We start from the raw sequence: 24907 nt of genomic DNA on the forward strand, positions 1-24907 counted from the left end.
TCTCTTTCTATTTAATAGTTCCAGATGTGATCGACGGGAAAACGTTCACAACCACAGTAGTGGATTTAAATCCTTGGGTTGAATATGAATTCCGTGTAGTTGCCACCAACAAAATAGGAGGTGGAGAACCTAGTTTGCCCTCAGAAAAAGTAAGAACTGAAGAGGCAGGTTAGTGGGTTTTTCTATTTGTTTTTAATTCAAGAATCTTGAATGTCAGCAAAAAAGGGCGTGCTCATATCTTTGGCTCTTTGCAAACAAGCTTGGAATTGCCATTGGATATAAAAACCTATAACTAGTTTGTCCGTATTTTTTTCATTTAGCTGTGGGACAGTTTGTGTTGCATTACTGAACATCACAGAAGCCTAACATCTAAATCCATTTAAACTGTATTTAGTATGCCAAAAGCTGCCAGTTCAGGCAGTGCTGCAGAGTCTGAAGGTATTAATGGATGGAAAGAGTTTAATTTTGACAGGGATTTTTCATTCATGGTGTTTGATCAGTGTACACCTTCCATGTAACAAGCACAAGGCTCAGAAGAACCTATCAATTAAAACCCCAGTTAACTTGGAATAAGGCCATTGCCCAATTTATCTGGATAATATCCCTGAAAGTGTTCAAGGCCAGGCTGGATGGAGCTCTGTGCAACTTGGTCTAGTGGAAGGTGTTCCTGTCCACAGAAGTGTGGTTGGAACAAGATGGTCTTTAAGGTCCCTTCCAACTCAGGCCATTCTGTGATTCTATAAGTTAACCCTATGAAAGAAATGAAGCATGTCTGCAGTTTTTAGAATTCATAAACACAGCAAACATGCTGTAGTCTGTGAGCTCTTTAGGTGTGCTCAGAGAAACCTCAGCCTGGCCCGGGGATGGGAAGCAGGAGGGTGAATGTGGGACAGGGCTGGGGCTTTTCAGGACTGCCCATCCTGTCCCAAAAGCATTTACCCTGATTGCACGAGGAATATGAATATAACTGGGTTAAATTCAGAGCATGAGGTTGATGTGACGTGGTCTCTTCTCTCTACACTGTGCAGACAGCTCTGTGTTTCCTTTCCACAGTTCCCGAAATTCCCCCCTCTGAGGTCAGTGGGGGAGGAGGCAGCAGGTCTGAGCTGGTCATAACGTGGGATGTAAGTTTGCTGGCAAGCAGTTTTCTTCAGAGAGTGATTGTTCCCATTCAAACTCTTCAGAGCTGAATTTCCCTGGCTGCAGCTGCTTCTCCTCTGGGATGTGTCTGTGCTTGGTGCCGTGTGTGATGTGAGCTCTGCACGTTTGCCTTCCCTCCCTCGCTGCCACGTGTCGCTGTGCTGGGTGGCAATGCCTAGGAAATTTAGTTAGTTTGGCTGGGGTTGCTTCTGTTCTCAAAGAAATGTTAATGCTAAAAAGGGCCAGGAGGGGACAGGGCAAGAGGAGGGGGGGAAGGTTAAGCCAAAGAATTAGGCTTCACAGTGCGAATTTGCAGTTCTTGCTTTCCTACCATTAACTCTGGATGCATGTGCTAACCAACACACTCACCTACTGCTTTATATTATATATCCCCTTCTTAATGATTTAAAAAAATGTTAATATTCTGTTACTAACAGTGCTTACTCTGTGTGGTTATCTAATACATCAGAGGAAGCTTTAAGCTACTGTACTCAGGTAGTATTGGATTGTGTAATAGCTGACTGAGCAATTATTCATTTTTTATGAACTGTGGATTGATGAAAAAAAATTTATTTACTGGAGAGTGTCTTAAAGCAGAATACTTAGTGGAAGACAAAGATTATACCTGAAAATTGTTCTCTTCTTGTAGTGCAAACCTTAAAATAGGTTCAGGGGAACACATTTTCCTCTGCTGTACCAGAGCTAATTGGCTGATGGAACGATGCCAAAGGCAGTGCCAGAACCTGGTTGCAGTCATGTACATAAGTCTGTTGGCACTTTATTCCTGCAAAACATACCCTGTGCTGTGTGTGGCATCACAGATTTCTGTCTGTTGCTTTTCTCACAGCCCATCCCTGAGGAATTACAGAACGGAGAAGGCTTTGGCTACGTCGTTGCTTTCCGCCCCTCTGGCACCACAACGTGGATACAGACTGTGGTCACCTCCCCTGACACCCCAAAATACGTGTTCAGGAATGAAAGCATCTTGCCCTTTTCACCCTATGAAGTCAAAGTTGGTGTCTATAACAATAAAGGAGAAGGGCCCTTCAGTTCAGTCACCACGGTTTTTTCAGCTGAAGAAGGTACAGGATTGAGTTGCTCCCAAATATTTACTGTGAGCTGTTCCATCAGAGAACAGCAACAGTTCACAGAAATGAGGTCTTCTGTTCACATGTTTATTTGCACAGTCCCCAGTTCTGTTTGTCACCTCTCCTTCCTTGGTTTCTCAATGCAGAGCCCAGCACAGCCCCCTCTGGAGTGTCTGCCACCAGCCTGTCCTCCTCAGCCATCGAGGTCTCCTGGGCACCCATTCCCTGGAAGATGAGCAATGGGAGGTTATTGGGCTATGAGGTGAGTTTATTTAACTAAAAATATTCAAATACCCTCCCCCATTGATTTAAATAAAATACACTCCTCTTTGCAAATGGCCATGGGCCAGAAGGGTTGTGCAGGCTGTGGGACAGCCACACAGATTTACAAAAGATTACCCCAAATCTTATTCTTCCTGCCCCCTCCACCCCATGCCCAGAGGAAGGATAATTTCTTCTATTATTGCAAAAAAGATCACAGACTGAAATTGTGTTTTTCTTCCTGTGCTGATAGATAGTCATGTGTCTAACATATCTTCAAACTGACATATTTTTTCAGAATTACATTTACTTTCAGAGAAACTTTTTCATAGGGTACATTTTCCTGAGTTTAACTTGTTTTCTCTTTAATGAAGTAATGGTTTTCCTCTTGTCATTCTTTAATTCAAGCGAGATCTAATGTTTCAATTTTCTTTTTCCTACAGTCACACTAAAAAGAGCAGCAGGTGTGAGAAGCAGATGGATAAGAATATTTTACTTTTGCACAGTAAACACATTTCTGAAACTTTAATGTATTTCTACCTTTTTCAGCTGGGGGGGGTGTGGGGAAACCCACACTTAAAAGAGTCAAGTGCATTGCTGTGGGTGAACAGTCCATTCCATGCAAGATTTAAATGGTTTTGCTTTTATATCTCCTAGGTTAGGTACTGGAATAATGGTCAGAAAGAAGAATCTTCAAACAGAGTAAAAGCTGCAGGGAATGAAACATCAATAAGAATCACGGGTTTGAGGAGCAACTTGGCTTATTACACAGCTGTCCGTGCCTACAACAGTGCTGGGGCTGGGCCCTTCAGTGCCACCGTCAATGCCACCACTAAAAAGCCACGTGAGTATCTGGAATTTAAAGGGGGGAGAGACTTAATGGTGTGCAGGAAAAACAGTGGCATTACTGGGAATCACACAGTGTGAGTCAGTGACTTGAATTTTCGTGCAGTCCAGGGCAGGGGCTGGTTCTAAGCACAATTAAATCAAGCTCGGAGCTTCCTCCCTCCGTGGCTCCAGCAGGACGAGTAAAACTCAGCTGTGCCAGTGGAAACCCAAGAAAGATGTGTAATTTCTGCACAGAACCTTTATTATGCTTCTAATGACTGGAAGAAATTGAAAAGAAAAATCTCTGTTCTTCAGAAGGGGGAAAAAAAAAAGAGACTTGTTGAATTTTTCAGCCTTCTATAACATATTTATAAGTTCTCTAGGGCATGGCTTTTGAAATGCAATGATCCTCATACAGTTCATGCAAAACAATCCTTCATGTCCACTGTTTCCCCTTGAACAAATTGCACAAGAGGCCACTTTGCTGTTAAAAAGGAGAAATTAAGCTGCAGAACAGATTGTCAGAGGCTGCACTAATTTTTCTACAGTGGAAATATTTTTAGTGGGCTCCTCCATTGTAACACAACCCCGAGTCAGGGTCATCACTCTTGAAGGATTTCTGTCAGAGGCACGAGAACATACAATTAAATATATCTGAAAGGTCAAACTCCCTGGAATAGTCATTAACATCCTTCTACCAGAAATAGTTGTGTCATTAATATTATGAAATAAGCTAATTTATCAGAAATTATTTTAGGCGAAAACGAGTGTCAGGCTGTCACTGAGGACTAAACCAACTCAGATTTGCCAGAGTTTAGATATATGCAGAGTTACCATGAATTGCTGATCTGAAGTAACTCACTGCCTGTAGCCTGGACAGGACATGTGATAAGTAATTTTTTCTCTAATTAATCATCTTTGTGGCCGGTGCCAGCCTGGTCAGCTCAGGGATTTTCAATCCTATTTTAGTGGCCACCTGCCTTTGGGATGTGTGAGAACTGGACAGTGGTTTGAACAGATCTGGATCAGGCCCTTGGTCAAGATTGCTGCTATTTGGAATAATTAAAAAGGAAAAATTAATTGCAAGTGACTAAAGAGAGCAAAACCATTGCACTACAGTGTAATGTCACTCTGAAGGATCTTGCTAACTACCAGTTGAATTGACTAAGACAAATAATTCTCTCTGCTGCTACAGCAGAAGCTGATTTTTCATTCAAAGGTCTGATTTTTAATCAATCCCAATTTCTACTTTAACTTGAATATTCGTGATTGATGTGTTTTTCGCCGTGAAGGATTTACATTCCCCCACAGGGACTACAAGGTACCTCTCAGTAACTCCAGCCATATCAAGAAATACAAATACTTCAGTTCAACTGGCAGTATATTTCAAGATTGAAAATTGAGTCCTTGACAAATAAAGTATCTTTGCTTTTATATTTGAAATATTCCTGTTTGCAAGCCCAAAATAACAGGTGGAGGTTTTTTATAAAATATGCTATATAAAATGGCAAGTGACTGGGGAAGACTTGCCTAAAGACAAGGTGTCACAATTATTTCATATTTAGAAAGTCTTAAAATACAACCAGATGGGTTCTGTCAGTCAATTCTAATTCAGAGAAATATTCATGTTCATGACCAGCTTTAAGCATCCGAAGAGTCTCAGAAATCCATGCAGCTATTTGCATCCTTAGCCCTGGACATGTACTTCCATGACATGATTGGATCAGGATCTGACCTGGTACAGATGAAGCTCTGCAGTTCTGAACACTGAAGATTACTGGAGATTTTGGTTTCTGAAGCAAATTGGAGCCTTCTGAATCCCTTCCATAAGCCAAGTGATAGATAGAGGCTTACAGTTTTTATATGTAATTATTCTTCCTTTTTTCACGTGTCGTCTTAATATTTTGTTGTGGATTTCAAGAATGACTCATTTCTTTTGAAATTCAGCTTTAATATCCCAGTGTGAAAACTGCTCATATATGCTGTAACACTTCATTCTCAGGAGTGAAACAATCTCCTTTTACATTTCCAAAATGTGGTTATTATTAGTACATCAGGTTAAATCTTACTCAGTGCATAGAACAAGGCAAATGCTGCAAAAAATACCTGTGAGTGGTTGTTTGACTTCAGAATAATTTCTTTAAGTCTCGCTCTTACATTTTTGTGTCTATTTTTGAAGTATAATCAGATGAGTTTTGATCTGACTGCTCATGGAAAGAAGGTAGGGAGTTACCTGTGGGAAGGAACTGAAATGAGGAGAAGAAAGGAGGGGGGAAAAAAAAAAAAAGCACATGGATACAAGTGTTCAAAACCACTGTTAGTGCTTGGTACTTGAACCTCCAGCATCAAAGCACAGCCCAGTCCACCTAAGCAGCAGTTGCCTCCACTAGGTGACAGCAACAGTAAATTGTTTTCCTTGACACATTTAGAAAAGATTTTAATCATTGATTGTGTCACTGCGTGGCCCATTTTCTGGGAGACCAACCTGAGGTATCGTAAGAGGTTTGTTCTTCCTCTGCCTGCCCTGAGAGCTTGGCAGTTCCAAGATACAGGAAAGCAGAGCCCAGAGGATGCAGCTCCTTTGGAAATGACAGGCTCAGGTTGCTAATGAACAAAAAGCCAGTAGATTGCCTTGGCCAAAGCCCACTGTTGTTCAGCTCAGACATTCTGCAGGTCAGAATCTTAAAAGAACAAAAAAAATAGCCCTGTGAAGTATTTCTACTTTACAAACATGAAAGTGAATCAAGGTAGTGTGTAGATTTGAATAGTCAGTAAGACTAAATTTATCTAACAATATCTTGTGAAGAATTTTCTTGTTCTTGGCACTGCACCAAAACTGTAAATTTTCTGTTACCAGCATTGTTTTCCTCAGAGTTTGTTCTAATTGATCACCCACGTCCTAAGACACATGCTTCTATCTGGCTGCATTTAATGAAGGACAATCAACAGATAATTCAGCTTCAGAAATAACATTTATGTGGCATTCTGTTTTTTCCTTCCTTCTATTTTTCCAATTTAGCCTCTCAACCATAACGTGTACAAACGAGGAACCTGCCTTTGAGTTGCTTTTGCATCCAAAATGTAATGACAGTCAATTGCCTGAACTATTTCCTACTGTTGAATAAATCACTAATGCCAATTAAATTAAAGTCATACTTTTATTATGTATTTGAAGCACCCAGTCAACCTCCAGGAAACGTCGTGTGGAATGTCACTGACTCCAGAGTTATCCTGAGCTGGGAGGAGGTGACAGCTCTGGGGAACGAGTCCGAGGTGACTGGGTATAAGGTCAGTGAAAACAGAGCTGAAAGCAATCCAGAGTTGGCTTTTTCTTGCCTATTTGCATGTTCAGAGGATGCACAATGTCACAGCCTTCTTACAGATTTTAATCACATTCTAACAATGTCTCATAACCACGGTCCTTTTTACCACTAATTAATTACCATTAGTGTACACTAATGCCTTCTCCTCGTGCCTTCTCTTGGGATCCCACTTACCACACGTGTAACACTTGGATCTTAGAACCTGCAGAACACTTATCACATCTATAACACCTACTAAAAATATGTAACACTTCAGAAGAAACTATATAATCCAAGATTTAGCCCGGTGGACACAGCTTCCCTTCCTGGCCAGGTGTATGTATAGTACCACATGTATCAAACTGATATTTTTAAACCCTTTTTGTTCTTACCTACTGTGGGTCTTGCTCATTTTCCTGATAGAAATTACATCTGCTCTAAATCTGATCAGCACACAAATGTACAAGTATTTAAATATGTCATGTAAGTGTAAAAGAATAGCTGAGGATGTTCTTGATAAGCTCTGTGTAGCTGGATCCCACGTGATATATTCCCACTTAAAAGATTTAGGCTGAAGATCTGAGCAAGAAGTTCATGTTTACAGCTTATTCCAGTGTTCCACCATCAATTATATTATTACCTATAATAACAATTGTAATCAAAACAATATATAATGTGTTATCATTCTACACTGTGCCATTTCTGATTAAACCTGTCGATTGACGTTACCTTCTTTCTTAAAACGTAATTCCGCGCGAGAACATTACCCCCCCCCCCAAAAAAAAAAAATCAGATCTTTTCACCCCGAAAAGAAACCTGGATTCTGAGAAGCCCAGCTAAAACTGGCAGGGCCAGCTCCTAGAGGAGGAATTTTGCCTGTGTTGCAGGTTTTGTACAGGACCAGCAGCCAGAGCAGCGTGAACGTGCTGAGCACGGAGCAGACGACGGCCGAGCTCTGGCTCCAGTCCAACGACGATTATATCATCGAGGTGAAGGCCACCACCGAGGGTGGGGATGGCACCAGCAGCGAGCAGATCCTCATTCCCAGACTAGCCAGTAGGTTCAAGCTGATTCCCTTCAACTTTGTCTTTTCAGGAACAAAAAAAAAAAAAAAAATTAATACTTATTCTTTGGGTGGTAATAAGGTCATAAAAAGAAAAGCAATTAACGGTCTTCACGCCCTTATGCTTGACAAACTCCATCCTGCTGAACTGGTAAATTACCATGTAAATCAGTATTAAAAATGTTAAATTTTTTGCTTTCTCTCCTCTTTTTTTTTTTTTTTTTTAAATTATTACCTTGAAAGTAGAGTCATCGAAACACAGAATCATTAAGGTTGGAAAAGACCTCCAAGGTCACCAAGTCCAACCTCTGACCAAATACCACCTTTTGTCAGCTAAACCAGAGCACTGAAACCATTCATACAATTTCAGCATTTTGCAAGGCATTTCTGTAGTTTAAAAATATTTACTGTGTTTTTGTAAATTTCTACTGTTTGTAAGAAGTAAAAAAAAAAAAAACCAATAATTTTTTGCTTAGTGTCTGGGAAGGGTAATAGTTTGGCACAGCACACAGTCATGCTTTCATTTAATCCTGACCTTTTCCATTTGTCACAGGTATGGATGCAAGAGGTTCTGGTCCATCAGTCTTGAATATCTTCAGTGTGTCCAGCTTCTTAGCAACAGTATTTTCCTTGACCCTTAATTCAGTGTTGTAATGATATATTTGCATTTGCTGCAAGAAAAAAAAAGAATTGGTTACTAAAGTGCTTTTTTAAAAAAAAAAAACTGCAGTGGTTAATGCATGTTTTTCTTCTATCCTGACGTGTTTTTAAATTCTTTATATTTCACTGTAAGTTGAAGTAAAAATACCATGTAAAGTTTAACAAATCCTTTAAAAAGGAATCTGAAATGCCTTAATACTTGAACCAAAGGAGTTTACATACTACATACTTCAGATACAGTGTAAGAGAGAGGGAGAGCAATGGCACTATGGTCAGAGGAAGAGCTTAGCTCAGTGAGAAACTCCATTTTTGCAGCGACACTGAACTGCTCTAGGGATGTTCTGCAGTGTTACAATACTGTTCTACAGAGAAAAGATGGAATCAGAGACGTGGGTGTTGTCAATCAGGTGATAACACAGGGACCACAGTGGTTGTTCTTCAGACAGTGTCACAACCCAGGAGGTTTGGCTCAGTTTTCCTAGTGCCCTTTGTGTCAGTTATTCTAAATCTAGCAAGAAATCCCAGGTGGAAGGGAGGGAAAAGTCTCAATGTGGGTGTTAGTTCTGCACAGTGCAGGCTGGGGTGCCAAGAGGGGCCTCCACTGCTACTCCTAAGAAGTGATCTCACAGCTGTGTTTCAAAGAGGCCTCTCTAACCTTTTCAAACACCTGCCCTTCCTCTCCATCCATACATTTTGAAGTTAATTTCCTCAAATCCCCACCTTATATTTCTTAACCAGGTTCTTCATTCCTAACCAAATTCTCCCACCTTCAGGCTCATTTTTATTGCCCTCCCTGTGTGTTGGTGTTCCCCTAACAGGAGTTCCCAGTTGGAAGCACTGTTGGAATGCAGTTGCACCATGGCCTTATGAAAAGGGACGACCACCACCTCCCTACCTTGAGATGTGGTGCTTCCAGATATGCAGCCCCAAATCATCTTGCTCTTTTATCATCCACCACACTGCACTGTAAGCATCCTTAATTCAGTGTTACAGTCAGAACTCTCCTTCCTGCTGCTCTTTAACCCATTCAAAACCGTCTCACCTGCTGTGGCTCTCAGACACACCCCACCACTGTCACATGATTCTGGTAAGTTTATGGCAATACTGTAGGAGATAATAAAAAATTACACAACAGCACTTCAGGCTTGCTATTATAGAGAAATATGTGCTTGCTTTCATAGCAGTATATTAAAGATACATTGAACCTGGTCCATTTGACTTCTATATTTGTGAATTTAGTCAAATCAGCCTTTTAGACACCTTTTAGGGAGCTGACAACATCCCTGTAACAGCACACATGACATAAAGCATATCCTTTTAAAGACTGTTCTTTTTAATTTCACAGTATTATTACAACACACAGAACCACAAAGGGAGAAGGAGGATTAATGAAATTATGGTAGCACTGTAGAAAAAAAATACCTTGATATGCATTCAGATAGCAAATTACCTGATTAGCTCCAGCTGACACTATGTGCTAACTGTTGAAGTAAGCAAGAGCTGTATATACTGTACATATAGAGCTATAAATGACTAGTTGCTTTTCCATGTGGCAAACCAGTGTTGTTTTCAGACACATGCAAAGGGGGGGGGAGGGGGGGAGATGGAAATACAGGTGTTCCTAGTAAGTATATAGTTATGTTTCATGCAACAAAGGGTGACTCTGTTGTTTCACACAATTCTAGTCCATGTTCCTGTACTGCCATTCTCATGGAATTAGATTGTATTATTTAATTTCTAGTTATATATCTCCATGAGATATGTACCAGGTACCTTGTTTCATATTGAAAAGTTCAAAATTTATCCTTAAAACTTCCAGTTGTGTGTGTATCCTATGGTTATCTGTATGCATTTTTTTCTATTGCTCTAATAAAATATTTATTACATTGAGGGATAATAGAATATTTCAAAGTATTATTGCTTGTTCCTATTATATATTTGCACATTTGGGGGGTTTAATGCATCTAAAAATGGTTGTGCTTGAGCTGCTGAGTTCCATCTCTGCCCACAGGTTTACAGCAGAGTGGACAAAAAGCCACTTCCCTTTCCCTGGCTTCATTTCCCATCTATCCAATTAGGCTGTTTCCTCTCTTCTGAAATGGAAAAAAAAACCCCAGTGTAATTACATTGAAGAAGAGTTAGTTCTTTATAGTAATTTATTCAGTGTATCACTATTTAGCATTAAGCTGCACATCCTGTTTTCCACTGCATTTTCCTGTTCCCTACACAGCTGCATTTTCCTGTAAAGCCCAGACTTTTCAGTAAAAAACCTTCTCCCTGGTACCACAGATTAAGCTTTTAAAGTGTGGGTTCCACCTGCATAACAGGGAGCTGAGCCAGGTACTGCCATAAGGGTTAATAATGATGCCAACACAAGTGTATTGAATAAATGGGGTTTTCCCTTTCAGGTGGTTGTAGGTGGACACACCTGCCTTGCTCTGCTTCCCCCAGTGTCCATATAAGTCTTCTTTAAACTGATCTCTGTTTCTTATATCATCTTAATTTAGTTAATGGTTATTTGCATTAATAAAACTGACTTGATTGTCCAGTGAGCTGGAACAGAATAAGTTGTCATTGGGAAAGTACAGGAGGAAAAGGTGAAGAGGCAGTAAGGGAAAAGGAAAGGGATAAGCCTACCTCTAGCAAGCATTTCCAGAGCAGCTCCTGTGACTGTCCAAAATTAGTAATTCAGTCCTGGGGTGAAAAAAAAAAAAAAAGGGAAAGAAAAATAATCAATAATAATAAAAAATATGAATAACATTGCTTATACGACAGGAACTGTGGTGGTGGGGCAGGTAGTTCTGCCATTCCACTCTGAGTTGTACTTCCACCAAAACTAACAGCACTTTGGCACAACTATTATTTGACATCTAGTAAGAAAGAAGGATAGATTTCAGTCACAGTCCTTAGTAAAGCACTACTGTAAATTGCATTGTTTTCAATTCCCTATCCAAAAGCAGACCTGTATTCTAAAGCCTGAATTTCTCAGAGGTAGCTGGAATAAGAATTTAAAAAAAAAAAAAAAACACAACTTTTTCTTTGGACAGCTTACTGTTGGATATGTTACAAATATGCAGGATCCTCTATGAATACAAAATGAGTTAAAAACTAATATCACTTCAGCCCAAAGAAATATTGGAGATCTCCATTTTCAACTTAATTTGCCTTTCAGTGGTGGAACGCAGACGTGGGCAGTGCCTGTCAGGTTGTATATGTTATGTCTTAATAACAGGCAATAAAGCAAGCTGTCCTGCATGAGGGAGTGCATTAATCTGACAGCTCTCTGTCTGAAATAAATAACAATGGAAGATTGTGAAAATAAAACGAGTTTGTAAACAGGCCCTCGCTCTTTTAGGGAAAACAGCCACCTGGATTGTTTTATATGCTAATGCTTTGAACTCCTGGAAAGCAATAAAAAGGGATGTGTTTAGCAGGGATAGAACTGAGCGTGCGTTGCTCTGGTTTTTAGCGAGGCTGCTTGATAAAAAGAGGCACTTTAAAATGTGGGGCTTGCACAGTGGGAGCTGCCACGGGATGGGGGATGTGGGGCACCTCTCACTGCATGTCTGGAGATCAGGTTGCCCTCTTGGAAAAGGGATCTCCACAGCTCCCAGCTGCCTCCCTGACGTGGGCACAGCTTGGGTCTCCCGGGGAAGTAGGAGGTACAGCCTGAAAAGAGGACAAGAATTCCTCTTACTCCAATCAGCCTCTGCAAAGCTCTGCTTCTCAGAGGTGCTGTTAATGTCTCACCCTTGGCTTGGAAGTGTTTCCCCAGGTCAGCTGAGGGTGTGGGCACCTCGCTGGCATCCTCTGTGCTGCCTCTCATGAGGTGCATCACGAGTTCCCGTCCCCAAAATTTCTGATATTTTGACAGACACTCACCTTTCCTTTCATGGATCCTCTTCATCACCTGAACTGCCACACTGCAGTGTCTGCACTGGCCCTTGTTGTAATTCATCCCCTGCTCTTTGCTTGCTTTGGGTTTAAAGTCTCTGGTTTGAGACTTCACAGTTTGTGCATGAGAGTGTTTCAGTATTAGAATTTTGCAGGACCTTCATGTGCATCCTTCCTTTGCTTTTTCCATCCTTAAGGGTCAGGAAAACTTGATAAACTCACTTGGAATTAAATTTCCTTTCTTGAGCTCCCTGCTGCTCTTTTTGAGGTCAGGAAGTATCTTTGAAAGTCTTTTTTTTTTCCCCTTTCAAATGCACAAATACAGGAGACGTGCCAGTAACCCCATGCAGCATTTCTAAGACACTTTCTTCCTAATGTACCCAAGATTATTTTCTTACCCTTTAAGGGCATAATTAGTGCTGTGAGGTCTGGGCCATGCCTGCTCTCTGTGCTGTGCTCTTCATTCCAGCTCAGCCATTAATTCCCTTTGGGTGGGGGAACATCAGGGCATTGGCAAATGCTGAAAAAGGAAGGAAGGATCAAAAGCATCCTGTTAGGAGCCATGGGAGAGGGTGCAGCTTCAAGATGCTCATTAATTCAGCCCATGATAATTTAAACTCAAAGCAGCTCCCGGGACAGCGGGACATCCAAAATTACCCGTCAGGAAAGAGAAACTTTGGAGAGTCCCGGTCCTTGCTGCCCTCAGCCTCCCAAATCCCACACTCCCTGGGATGCAGAATGAGAGGAGGGACATGGAGTTGCTTCCCCTCTCCATTCCCAGCCGAGGGTGCAGGATTGGAGTCCCCCAGCAGCACACAGGGAGGGTTTGCCTGCCCCTGTAGAAGAACAGACTGAATTTTTTGTCACCTCTAGGAAAGGTGCTGCAGATGTTCCCCTGAGATGGGAGCACCTGAATGCACTCCCTGTGCCCATTCCTTCCAAAGAGGGGATTTTGACAGGCAGGAGAGGTGTCCACTGGGATTGCTCTCCCTGGTGATTCCATTTTAGGGGATCATTCCATTTTATGCTGGAACACAAGCAATGACCTGTTACACCAGCTAAAGACATGAAAAGAAACAAGTCAGAGAAAACAAGGGAAAGTCCAGCCTTTCGTGCCCCTTATGATCCAAATAATAAATCTTTTTCCCAGCTGAGGGTCTGTAAAGCAGTTGAGAGAAAAGGACATGTGTTTAACAAGAATTTCCCTCATTAGCAATCCAAGGAGGGCCATGCTTAAGGCAGACAAATAATTTAATTTTGTCACACTTCCTAACATTGCCACCAAACTGAGGCATTTACAGTCACACTTGTCACAACACTAATTATCTATTTGAACAGCAGAGCTCCACTGATTGAATGAGTTCTGCAGTGAGATCATTTCAGCAGCAGCATCTGATTGTCATGACTTTTTGGATATAGACTATGATGACAGGAAATATGGCTTTGGTACCTTTACAGCAGCTTCAGATGAGACAGAGGGGAACTTCTGCAGCAGCCAAAAGCTTCTGTTCATGGACTGGAAAACAATGTCCTGGGGGCTTGTGTTGCCTTGGAAACATGAAAAATAAAGCACCATTAATTACCTATTTTCAAGCAACCAGTGTATCCAGTGCTGAGGGCCTGATCCAAGGCTAATGAAACCCTCACCCCAATTTCAGCACACTTGGACTGATCAATCAGCTCTTCTGAGCAAGGGGAGGACTGAGGCAGAACAAAGCTCTGCCAAGTTTTACTTCTGGCTGCAATTCCAGAAGGCTCCAGGCAGACACTCCAAGTCCAGTGGCTCCTCTTCCCTTCACACTCATGACTTTGAAAACATCTTCAGCTGTTTTGTTGGTTTTTTTTTAAAATACATGCCCTCTTTTTTTGAAGAGGTACTAACAGCTGAACTAATAAACATCCAGGCAAACACACATACAAGACCTGTGTATAAATCCCACATACATATATTTTCTCCAGATTGGAAACCAAGCTGATAGTCCTGGGCACTGGCAGAGAACCATGAGTTCAGCCAGACCTTCTGCTGTCATTCTTTCTACCCAAAAGACTGCCAAAATAGTCTCTACTATTATATCTTCTGTACAATCACTTTTAAGTGTAATTAAACAATTAAACATTTTTAACTACAGAGTGTTTGCTGCTTTTCCTCCCATTAGTCACTAGTGCTTTGGTCCTGATTTTATAATTGGAAAATATAACTGTACAATAACTCCATGAAATAACTCTAATAATAAATAACTCTCTGGAATTGGTGAAACTAGAATCAACTTCTTCTTATGGGAATTTGGAGTTCTCCTAAAATTTTCTTTTTGGAAGACTGTTCACCCCTGCTGCCAGCACAGTCCAAAGCAATCAGCTAAAACTCCAAAAGTATGGAAGTATAAAAATAATTCCAGTAATTTGGAAATCCTGCCCACAGCACAAGTTTGGGGCACAGCAACCTCCCAGGCTGCTGGAAAAGAACCACTTTCATCTTGTAATACAGTGTAAGTGCTATTTTTACACTGGTCCCAGATATTTTAAGCAAAAATTTGCTTAAAAAAGACTGAAAGACAATCTCTTCCTTTCATTTGCTTCCATTTCTAAATGAGCTGTAATTTTGAGTTTTCTTTTCTCTCTCCAGTTTTCCTCAGGAATAATGCCAGTGGCAATCTCCACCAATCTCTTGACTCTTTCTGGAGGTTAAACTGACTACAAGAAAGCTGGATCAAAGGGAAAGAAAAACTTTGTTCTAGAAGCACAAAAATATTTACATAATAACAAGATAAGCCAGAACTCCTCATTTCTACCATGTAGACACGCTTGTAAAAAGGATGTAAAAAAATTAGGCCATTTTTAGTTTAACTGGGGAGGTGAGGAGAGGAGGGATTTAATAGCTCATGTAAGGGAAGAAGAGACAAGGCTGGAAATCAGTTTGTAATGCAGCTAATTGAACAGATCCAGAGTTTTCAGGGTTTCCTGCCTGGAGGAGAAGAATCTCTCAGAGCTATTTTGATGCACAAGAGGAAAAGAGAATAAAGTTTCCCACCACAGAAAATCGAGTGGGAAACAACAGCCAGAAACAACTGGATTGGAGCTCCTGGAAAACACGATAAGAGCTTTGTTTCAACCTCTTCTGAGCTGCTCTCTGAGCTCCTCAGCCGTGACCACAAATTTTGGCAGCAGAGCAAAAACAGGACTGATAAGAGATAATACAAGTCGAATTGGGGTTGGTCACTGCAGAGCAATAAAAAATTAGAGACATTTTTTCACAAGGTGCTGCTCAAGAATTGGCCTCTCTTGGGGCAGCTCCAGTAAACTCAGAAAAAATGGGAAGTTCAATACACTTGTCGATATTTATTCTAATGAGTTCATCATCTCCCCTCACTGATGTGCTGGAACCAAACCATAAATGTTTCCATCTCAAACACCCACTTGTTCCTGCCCTGGGAAGAGCAGAGACATCCATTCTGCACTTAATTAGCTGTCCTTTAGGAAGAAATGAGAAAGGCCATGCTTTAAATTAGACCCATCTGGTAAAGGCCTTCTTGAAAAGATGAGGCTTATGTGATGTTTTGGAGCTGTCAGAGGCAGAGGCCATCTGTCCTGACTAACTGCTGCCAGTCATCAGGATTCTGCTCTATAATGATTGTTTATATGAAAAAGGTGACTGAGGGGTCAGAGTGCTGAAATCTGAACAGGAACATCGTGGTGGAGTCTAATAAAAGCCCAGGTAAGGAGATGGGGAGTGAGGCTTTGCTTCCCAGCACCTCCCTTTCCTCCAAGGACATCACAGGGCTCTTGAGTTCAAGAAAGAACCAAGATGCTGCTGCTTGTGGCCACTTTTCCACTTAACTAGAGTTTGTGCTAGAAAATGTGGGTCAGATTCAGGTCCCTCCCCAAGGGGTTTTAACCCAATATCTCTTGATTTTCATGAAGCCTCATGGATTAGGATCCTCCCTTACACCTACCTGAACACCCAGCCGTATATTTGGGATGAAAGCCCAGCTTTTAGAGATGAAGAAACCATGATTTCTAGTCCCAGATAACTCACTAAGTGGGACCCATTACATCCAGCCCGTTGCATGGTCACAGCCACAGCTCCAAGACTGAATTGCTGCAAATCAGGCTTGGATCTCATTTTTTACCCCAGTTCTCTGTGGTTTCAATTCATTTCCAACACTCCACGTGCTCTGTTCTTTGGTCCCAGCCCAGCTGAGGTGCAGGCACACAAGTCCTGCTCTTCCCAAAGCAGCTCCTGCCTCGCTGCTCTTATCGGGGCAGCACAGGGCTGGGACCAGCTCCTAAAGAGAGCAATTGCTTACATAATTCATGATGCCTCTTACTGCCAAAATAGCCAGACAAGCTTAAAAATATAAGCAGGCACTATGAGGGACAATATGCTTAAAATGTTGAATTTTATGGTAGTGGCATAGAATGAGAAATACTTGAAATTAGAACAAAAAATGTAAGGAATTAGAGAAATGCCACACATTTACTGCATTTCAGTCATCAATAATGCATTGTGCTTTGATTTAAAGGCAGAAGAGGATGATGCTGCCCAGGTGGTTCAAGGAAGATATCTGAAGTGCTAAATAAACATTAGTTGTTGGCGAGTTCCCCTTGTACCCTCCAGGGTAGGGACCTGCCCAACAGCTGCTGTATATGGGCTTTACAGGCATTCTTTATGAGTGATAAAAGAAGTGTTTGGACAGAGAATCATGGAATCATTTGGTCTGGAAAAGACTTTCAAGGTCATTGAGTCCAACCATTAACCCAGCAGTGCCGAAGCCACCATTAAACCATGTTTCCCAAGTGCCACCACCCCAGGGATGGTGACCCCTGAGCAGCCTGTTTCAAGGTTTGACAACCCTTCCTGGCACAACTTGAGGCCATTTCCCCTTGTTGCCTGGAACAAGAGACATCCATTTCTCCATCTGTGCAGAACACTGAAGTTTTGTGAGCACGGTAACTTGAACACAGAGAAAATGGGTGCACAGGTAAACACACCAAAGGGCACTGGAGCATCACTGCTCACAGGGGGAAAATATTCCTCTGAACACCTGTGCTAGGACAAGACTCCTGCCTCCCAACTTCAGAACCTACTCACTTAATCAGATGAGGACAAATATATAAAATACATCCCCTGAGGCAGCGAGGGGCTGGTCTCTCCATGCCAGCAGCAGAGAAGATGCTGGTTGCCAGGTTGCAGATGGACACCACACATTTTAGAAATTAAACTATAAGTGGTTGGTTGTGGGTTTGGGGTTTTTTTTACCACATCAGTCAGATTTCTGTCTGTGGGAAACTTTTCCTCAGAGAGGCTCTTTTCACAGACACAGCAGGGATGGAGGTAACAGCATGAAATGAGAGAGCTTGAAAAGCAGCGGCGTGCTGCAGGAAGCCCAGCATTTGCATGTTAAGCTACATCTATTCCCTGAACGCTCAAGACACATGAAAGCAACCTCAGATTTTTGGTTAGCAGCAGATCTATTGGCTGCAGCCTGAATTTAAAGGTCAGGGATGTTTAGAGGTTTGTTTTTTTTTGTTTTGGTTTTTTTTGCACTTAGCTGGAGCAGTGTTACACAGCTCCCCTCAGGAAGAGCAGAGGGAACAGCAGCAGCTCTGCCGTGCCAGGACACCAGGTCACAGTCCTGTTTGTACCAAACAGTGTCTTGACACCAGCCCCCACTCCCAGTGCCAGTGGCCCTGGTTCACTGGGATGTTGTAGGAGAGACACTTCTCTGATGCCCGTGACCTTAACAAGAGCTTTTTAGTGCTTGTCAGGGCTATGACAGCTGAATCTTTTTAGGCATGTAAGTGAAAAGCAGCTGAACAAGACCCACTGTCTTTTCAGAAAACACTGAGGGAAGTTCGAGACGTTCGAACTCAGTTTTAACCTTTCTCATCTTCAGAAATCAAGCTTATTTGTGACCAGGCTGAAGGTTTCTTACCTGACAAGGCATTTCTGTGTCCTTTGGCTTTGTGCCACGTGGCTGGAGGGGCTGGCAGGGCTAACACCCATCATCTCCCTCCCACCAGCACCACCTCACTGGCACCACCAGGGCTGTGGGCACGGATGCTCAGTGGTGCCTTTGCTCCTCCTCGTCCTCCCGTGGCACCCTGATGAACAGTCGAGCATTGCAAGGTTGTCATGCACACCACTGAGCTCCCCAGGACGCTGTTTCCTCCTTCCCTTCAGCATTCAGGAGCAGGTGAAGCAGGAGATAAAGAATAAAATGATGACCCTTGTCATTGCCTTCAAACGAGCAGCACTGATGTGGCTGCATATCTGAATATTCAGGAGAGGGGCAGACCTACACGCTGGATTTACTGAGATAAATGTTGGTCTCAGCTGTTGAATTCCTGGTGCTGATGAAGGCTGCAGAAAAATTGCATGTGTGCAGAGTGGATAAGAGGTGAGGGCTTGCTGTTGCCTGCCAAGAGATAAAGGACTCGAACAACTGCTGGTTTGTTTGGGTTTATGATTAGATTGATATGGCTCATGTCTTACTATACTCATGACATGGGTGAGCAGTTAAACAGACTAGAAGCCAAGATCCTTGGACTGACCTGAAATACACTGGGGAGCTGGTAGGACGGACCCCTGGAGAGACTGATCCAACCCCAGAAAGCAGTGGATACCCTCCAGAGGGTTATTTCAGTCCTTCTGGACTGGACTGCTGGTGAGATGGCACATGGTCCCATCCCCTCTGAAGGTGCAGCCTTCAATTTCTGAAGCCACAAGGGAGAAAGAGATGGGGACAGACTTGTCTCACATCCCCCCAAACAGAGACACACACCCCCAACACTGGAGCAGAGGCAAAACCCCCCCAGTCTTCCCAGCACAACTGCATGTAGTGGGATTTAAAAAGACCTGTTTCCAGACACCTGCCTTCCCCTCGTGGTACTGGCATGGTTTCTCACATAGCTGAAGGAAAGCCCCTAACTTCAGAAGCATAGCATTTTAAAGACAAGTGTGCCTCACTCAGAAATCCTCCAGGTACTTGTTCAGCACTTCACTGACGGGTGAGCTCAGGTCTGACAGCAGCAGCTCTCAGGGGTGTCACCAGCGTCACACAGGGCACTGGGGACATTCAGTGGCGTCACTGAGCCACCAGACTTGCTTAGCAAGGCAGAACATCCGCCTGGGGCTTTGGCAGGCTCAGGGTTTGGCCTCCCAGCTCCCCTGCACGAATGCACTTGTGCTTTGCTCTGCTGCCTCCACAAGCACTGATGGTGCTGAGGCACCTGGTGTGCTGAGAGAACACCACTCATCCTGGTGATGAACGTCACAAAATTGCCTGGGGCTTTGGTTTGGTTTTTTAAACACTTGCTGTATATCTAGATAAACCCCTTGTCTTATGCTGGAGTAAATTTTCTGTTATCTCTGCCTGTAAACCTCCTACTCAAAGGCAGCATCTCCCATTACTGCAGTGCCTGGGGCATCTGTTCAGGACAACACTGGGCATTGTGAAGTCTCAGGGTTTTGCTCTGCCACCCAAGAGCTCCAGCCTCAAAGCACCTTGAGAGGTTCCACGTGTCTCCCTCCAAGTTACACATCTACCATACAGCACAGCACCATGGGCTGGATCAGACCATGCTGAGGAGATTCTCCCTTTCCCTCTCTCCCTTCAACAAATCCACCCCTGCTTATGGCATCTGATGCTACTTTTCACCCCTCTACATTCACCTCTTTACCTCTCACCTGGTCCTTGGGCAGGTGATAAATCTGTTCCTATTCTGGAACTCAAATGCTACCAAGTACAACTGCACCTCCCCAGAATTCTTCTCCTTTTCAACTCTGTCCTCTCTGTGTGGGTTGCAATATATGATCTTACATGTGGGATGAAATCAGCTGTAACTGTCAGTGACCACCTGAAACGGAGTTTTATGAAACTGCAAGTAGCACAAAACATTTCAAAACAGAGAAAAAAATTCTGATATACCCATAAATGAAAATACTGCCCCTTACTTTTAAATGCATTATTCCGTGAGAAGTGTTGTCATATTGCATTTAAACATGTGACTCTCTTAGGATTTAGTGCACCCACTGAAAATTTTCATCATCAAAATAAGAAAAATTAGACCAGCTTTGAATCAGAGTTGCTCACCTTTAGAATTCTCATTTGGGCTCTCAGGCACAAACAGCTCCACATCCTCCAACACACGAATGGTGCAGTCAGGAAAACTTTCCTTTGGAAAAAGCTGTGAGAAAAAAAAGAAGCTGAATCATCACAGAGACTCAGTATGGGGGAATACTGAGGAGTCACTGTCAGTCTCATTAGTGTGGGCAACACAATCATGTTTAGAGGCTACAAAATATGTAGCCAATATTTGCATCTTATAAAATACAGGTGAATTTTGTACAACCTATGACCAGTTTGGCTGCAGTGTAAGCTGGGAGACATGGCTGAGGTAGGAACTCAGCCTGCTTGGTATGTGATTTTGGGCACATTTGCAATTCATGTTTAGAATCCAATTATTTACATAGTTGACAGAAATGTAAAAGCAAATAAGATATAGAGTGGGAATATTTGTGGTTTCTTATGACAGTAAAAGAAGACAACTTCGAAACAGCTTTAAAAATGAAGGCCAACATTATTTCTAGATTTACAGCTTTTAATGGTCTTGAAAACACACACTCCAAACTAAAGCAATGATAAGCAAATGTTGGAGATGCAATACATAATATTCTGGATTAATATACATGCAAAATGACAGCCTAAACTGGGAATTCTTGTTCTGAAACCATATTGCCTTTTTATGGTCACAAGGAAGTCAGAAAATAACATATGAGTCCTTTCCCTATACCTACCATGGGCAATAGAAATCTCAGCCCACAAAAAGGGCACCGCAGTGACCATCCACATTATCCTTGTCTTAAACATATATGAAGCTGGGTGAACAAAAGACAAAACTTGAGGGTGCTGAGTTCTCTGTTTCATATTTCAGTCTTAACTCTGTCTTCCCATCACGCCTGCCCTGGTAAAGGGAGCAAAATGGGGCTGAAAATTACCAAGCAGGTGTGTCAAAGACATCCGTAAGCAGTTCTGCTATAGTCTAATTAGTACTCTAATACATATCATAGTGCAGACTCATCATTATTTCCTCTTCATTAGCTGTTGAAATATAATGTATCTTAAAAAAAAAAAAAAAAAAAAAAAAGAAGTCAAGCCCATTTTCCTTTTTTTTTTTAATTTTAAAAAAACCCCAAGAGCTTGTTTCTCCCATTACCATAACAAAGACAATAGGAATATGATTAATGCATGCCATCTAAACTATGTGCATTGTGCATTAAATACCAATGCACCATCTCAGCCTAAAGTAAGCTCCCAAATTATAAAACACACTTGTCAATATTAACACTTGCACCAAAGGAAATGTTTAGAAAGAGAACAACAGGAGCATAAGTATTTTCTTCTGGTTGTCTTTGTGTAAATGCTGAACTCTACTCCTGTTCTTTGGAAAGAGAGAGACCCCAAATCAACCAGAATGGACCCAGATTATTCAAGGCATGGTCTGACCTGGCGGGGAGAGAGCTCCAGGAGATATCTATTTGTAGTCACTCCTGTGAGGGCAACTGGTGTCAGTTCTACACAGCTTTAAATTAGTTTTGGCTGGTGGTGGCCCTCTCTCTGCCCGAGCACACACCTGCAGGATGGAGAGGTTGCAAAAACATTGCCATTCCTCTCAGCTCCTCGGATGGACCCTGCAAGTGCTGCTCCCAGGATCCCAGCCAGCTCCTGCTCAGCTGATCCATGTCCAAACCACAGTCCCAGCAGCACAGAAACACCTCGAGAGCTTGGTCTGCCCGATGCTGACACGTGTCCTTAGGAACAGCTCTGTCCACTGGACACACCTGATACAGCCCCTGTTGGGATAAGCTGTGCCAGGGACAAGGCTGTCTCCAAGCCTGAGCCTGTGGTCCAAGATTTCCTTGGTGGTGGTGCAGTGTGTTTGGTTGTTCAAGTCAAACAACTGGGGCACAGCCTGCCCTCCCTGCTGGCAGCACATTCCCCAGAGAGGCCTTACAATAATTTGGGAGATTGGGTGACAGACCAAGGACCCAGCTCCTTTCCCCCATGCCTGCACACACTGGACACCCAGAAAAGCATCAAGAGTCACCACAGCATCCCTGAGATAAACCATTCCGTTTTCCATCTCAAAATTCAATTCTCCATCAAATGTCGAAAATTAAGATGAACTCACCAGAGGGAAGAGCAGCTGAGGAAGGAACATTTTTATGCCTGCTTGGCCTCTGACAGCAGCCCTTTAATTACAGCACATGGCAAGTCTTCAGCAACTCCCTCATCATGATCCCCCAAACTCAAGTTAAAGCCTCTCTGCAGCTCCACCTTCTCCGACAGCAATGACAGCTGCTTCACAAACTGATCCCTGATGAAACATCTATAATGAAGCTTTACTGCAACAACAAATTTTACTCTTCCTCTAGAGAGCTACAGAAATTTGGCCAAGTTTTACAAGAATTCGAGCTTCAGGGAGAAAGGAAACCCCAAAGTGGATGCCAGAGCCACACTTCACTGCCACGTTACAGAGCGTTGCATTCCAAAAGCACCCCACAAATACAAACCAACAATCACAGCAAGTCATGCCATGGGGAGGTAAAACTTAATGTGCCCTCACCTTAAAGGCAGGGAAGAAGAAGCAAATAGGTTAAACAATTTAGCACAAGTTGTTCAATAATTGAGTCAGAGAGCCTGGCTTGGAATCCAGAGATCTTGTCTCCTGCTCTCATCTTGATTTAACATCACCTTAATTATTTTGTTTTGTTGTTACAAAGAGCTGAGCATAGGAAATAGTCTAAATCCTTGTGCAATGCTGAAAAGAGCTTGATGGGATTTTGTTTCTTTTGCTGAGAATACCCAGGACAAGGAGCAAAAGGTTGAAAGTAGATGGGCCACCGAGTGCTCCTGGTTTGCTTTTACAGGTTGTTTTCCCTTATTTTTATTATTAATCAAGAACACTCTGAAGTTTCCTAAGGAAAAGGGTAATGGTGTCAAGAAAATTTAACATGTGTTTGAGATGAATTCAATGCAGGTCTATTACCTTCAGGTCAGCTTGTTTTTCACTTTCAAAGACAAGTTTACATCTCAGATTAAAGAAACTATTGAACCGCATACAAGGGGAGCTCTGTGCTGTACCTCGAGCCATATTAAAGCAGCTGAGAAGCACAGGAGTTTGATAATGTCTTAATGCACCACGGACATGGAATTTGATTCCATATATTGATCACTCCATACACAATTAGTGGAGTAAGTGCAAGTTTACAACTGGTGCAGCTCCTTACTCTTGTTTTTGTAGTGAATAAAACTGACTGAAGCTTAAGTGTGGGGAAGCAATCATGTTCCTTGACCTCAGAGGTGACATCCAGCTTTTAAAAAATCATGCACAAGAGCAGTCCATTGTACTTATGCTGACTGGTCTCTCACCTATGATTTAAAATGATTTAAAATAGATGCTTAAAGAAAAGTGATTTTAATTTTTTTTGTAATTGAGGTTAACCTCCAGCTTGAAAAAGTCAGAGGAAGAGGGGCTACACTTGCTTAATTTCAGCTCCAGATACTTCTATATTTGACAAGTAAAAATTGCAAAAAAAGTTTAAAATGTTTAAAGGCAATAATAAAGTTTTTCTTCCTGTTTTTTCAGCTGAAAGGTTGCAGATATTTATATTGTATTCTAATTGCTGATTACTCAACAGACAGAGGTAAATGTCTTCCACCCCCGAGACTTTTGAAGGTGTTATTTTGACACATCCACACAGACCAACACCCACTCAGCACCTCAGGATGTGACTGTAAAATCAATTAATTCAACAGCTATTTCTGCAGCCTGAAGTGTAATTACCCATGAAATGTTGACGGTTTTCAGGATAGCAGAAATTCATCATTTATGCTTAACCTGGGCTATTCTTCCCTCCCTCCATCCGAGGAGCAGTGCTCAGATGTGCAGACAGAAGTGGTGGATGCAGGTGAGCTGGTTCTCACTTACTCTGGACCAGTTCAAACACTGTTTTTTACCCCTTAGGAAGGTGTGGTGGAACATGGACATGTCTTCCAAACCCAGACTGAACCGATAACCAGATCCACACCAGTAAAGATGCTTCTTCCCTAAGTAATGCCTTCTCTTTTGCCACCTTCCACCTTTCCTCTTGCTTCTCATCCCACTGCTGGAGGCTGTGCCTGTAGATGAGGAGCTTTTTGAGCAGTTTCTGTGGAGATCTGCAGGAAGTCATCTCCTGCCTCGATGAACACATGCTTGCACAGCATCAGCTCCACGACAGCAACTCACCACCTGCCAGACTTCAAGGACAAGCGATGGGGTGGGGGTTTCAAAAGCCCCCTGCACAGAGCTACAGCAAGAAGTTTGCTCCAGTTATGGATGCTGGATATTAACAACAACTCTAAACACAATAATTAGTTCATTTATCTCCAACTTACATAGCCTTTGTGTAAAGGAGTATTTTACAGTTGAATAATTTTAATTTTTTTAGCTCTATGTAAAACAGGCATCATCAGTATAATCCTTAGAATCTAATAATGATTCCATCAGTGTAAAATCATTATCCTTAGGCAAGAAGGAAACCAATTCAATTATGATGTTGGTTGAAAAATCGAGGGTGAAAAGTTGTAGTACATATTAAACTTGAGGCTGGAAAAGTTGTAGTACAT

The 24907-nt window shown here is 42.3% G+C and overlaps 1 protein-coding gene and 1 long non-coding RNA gene across 2 annotated transcripts in view; one reads left to right on the forward strand and one right to left on the reverse strand.

Annotated features, from left to right (window-relative positions):
* CNTN3 (contactin 3) overlaps positions 1-10235 on the forward strand; it is a 104301-nt gene extending 94066 nt beyond the window's left edge. The window contains exons 14-21 of the mRNA XM_032699166.1: positions 19-168; positions 1054-1124; positions 1988-2222; positions 2375-2490; positions 3147-3333; positions 6493-6605; positions 7507-7675; positions 8236-10235. Coding sequence (XP_032555057.1) covers positions 19-168; positions 1054-1124; positions 1988-2222; positions 2375-2490; positions 3147-3333; positions 6493-6605; positions 7507-7675; positions 8236-8336 — 1142 coding nt within the window. The 3' untranslated portion in view covers positions 8337-10235. The remainder of the gene's footprint in view (positions 1-18; positions 169-1053; positions 1125-1987; positions 2223-2374; positions 2491-3146; positions 3334-6492; positions 6606-7506; positions 7676-8235) is intronic.
* Positions 10236-10773: 538 nt separating this feature from the next.
* Positions 10774-24907, reverse strand: part of LOC116792303 — a 179512-nt gene continuing 165378 nt past the window's right edge. The window contains exons 4-8 of the long non-coding RNA XR_004359067.1: positions 21034-21200; positions 20330-20423; positions 13687-13784; positions 12635-12756; positions 10774-11036 (exon numbers count right to left, since the gene is read on the reverse strand). This is a non-coding gene — a long non-coding RNA (uncharacterized LOC116792303). The remainder of the gene's footprint in view (positions 11037-12634; positions 12757-13686; positions 13785-20329; positions 20424-21033; positions 21201-24907) is intronic.

Source organism: Chiroxiphia lanceolata, chromosome 11, assembly GCF_009829145.1.
Source record: "Chiroxiphia lanceolata isolate bChiLan1 chromosome 11, bChiLan1.pri, whole genome shotgun sequence".
NCBI lineage: Eukaryota > Metazoa > Chordata > Aves > Passeriformes > Pipridae > Chiroxiphia > Chiroxiphia lanceolata.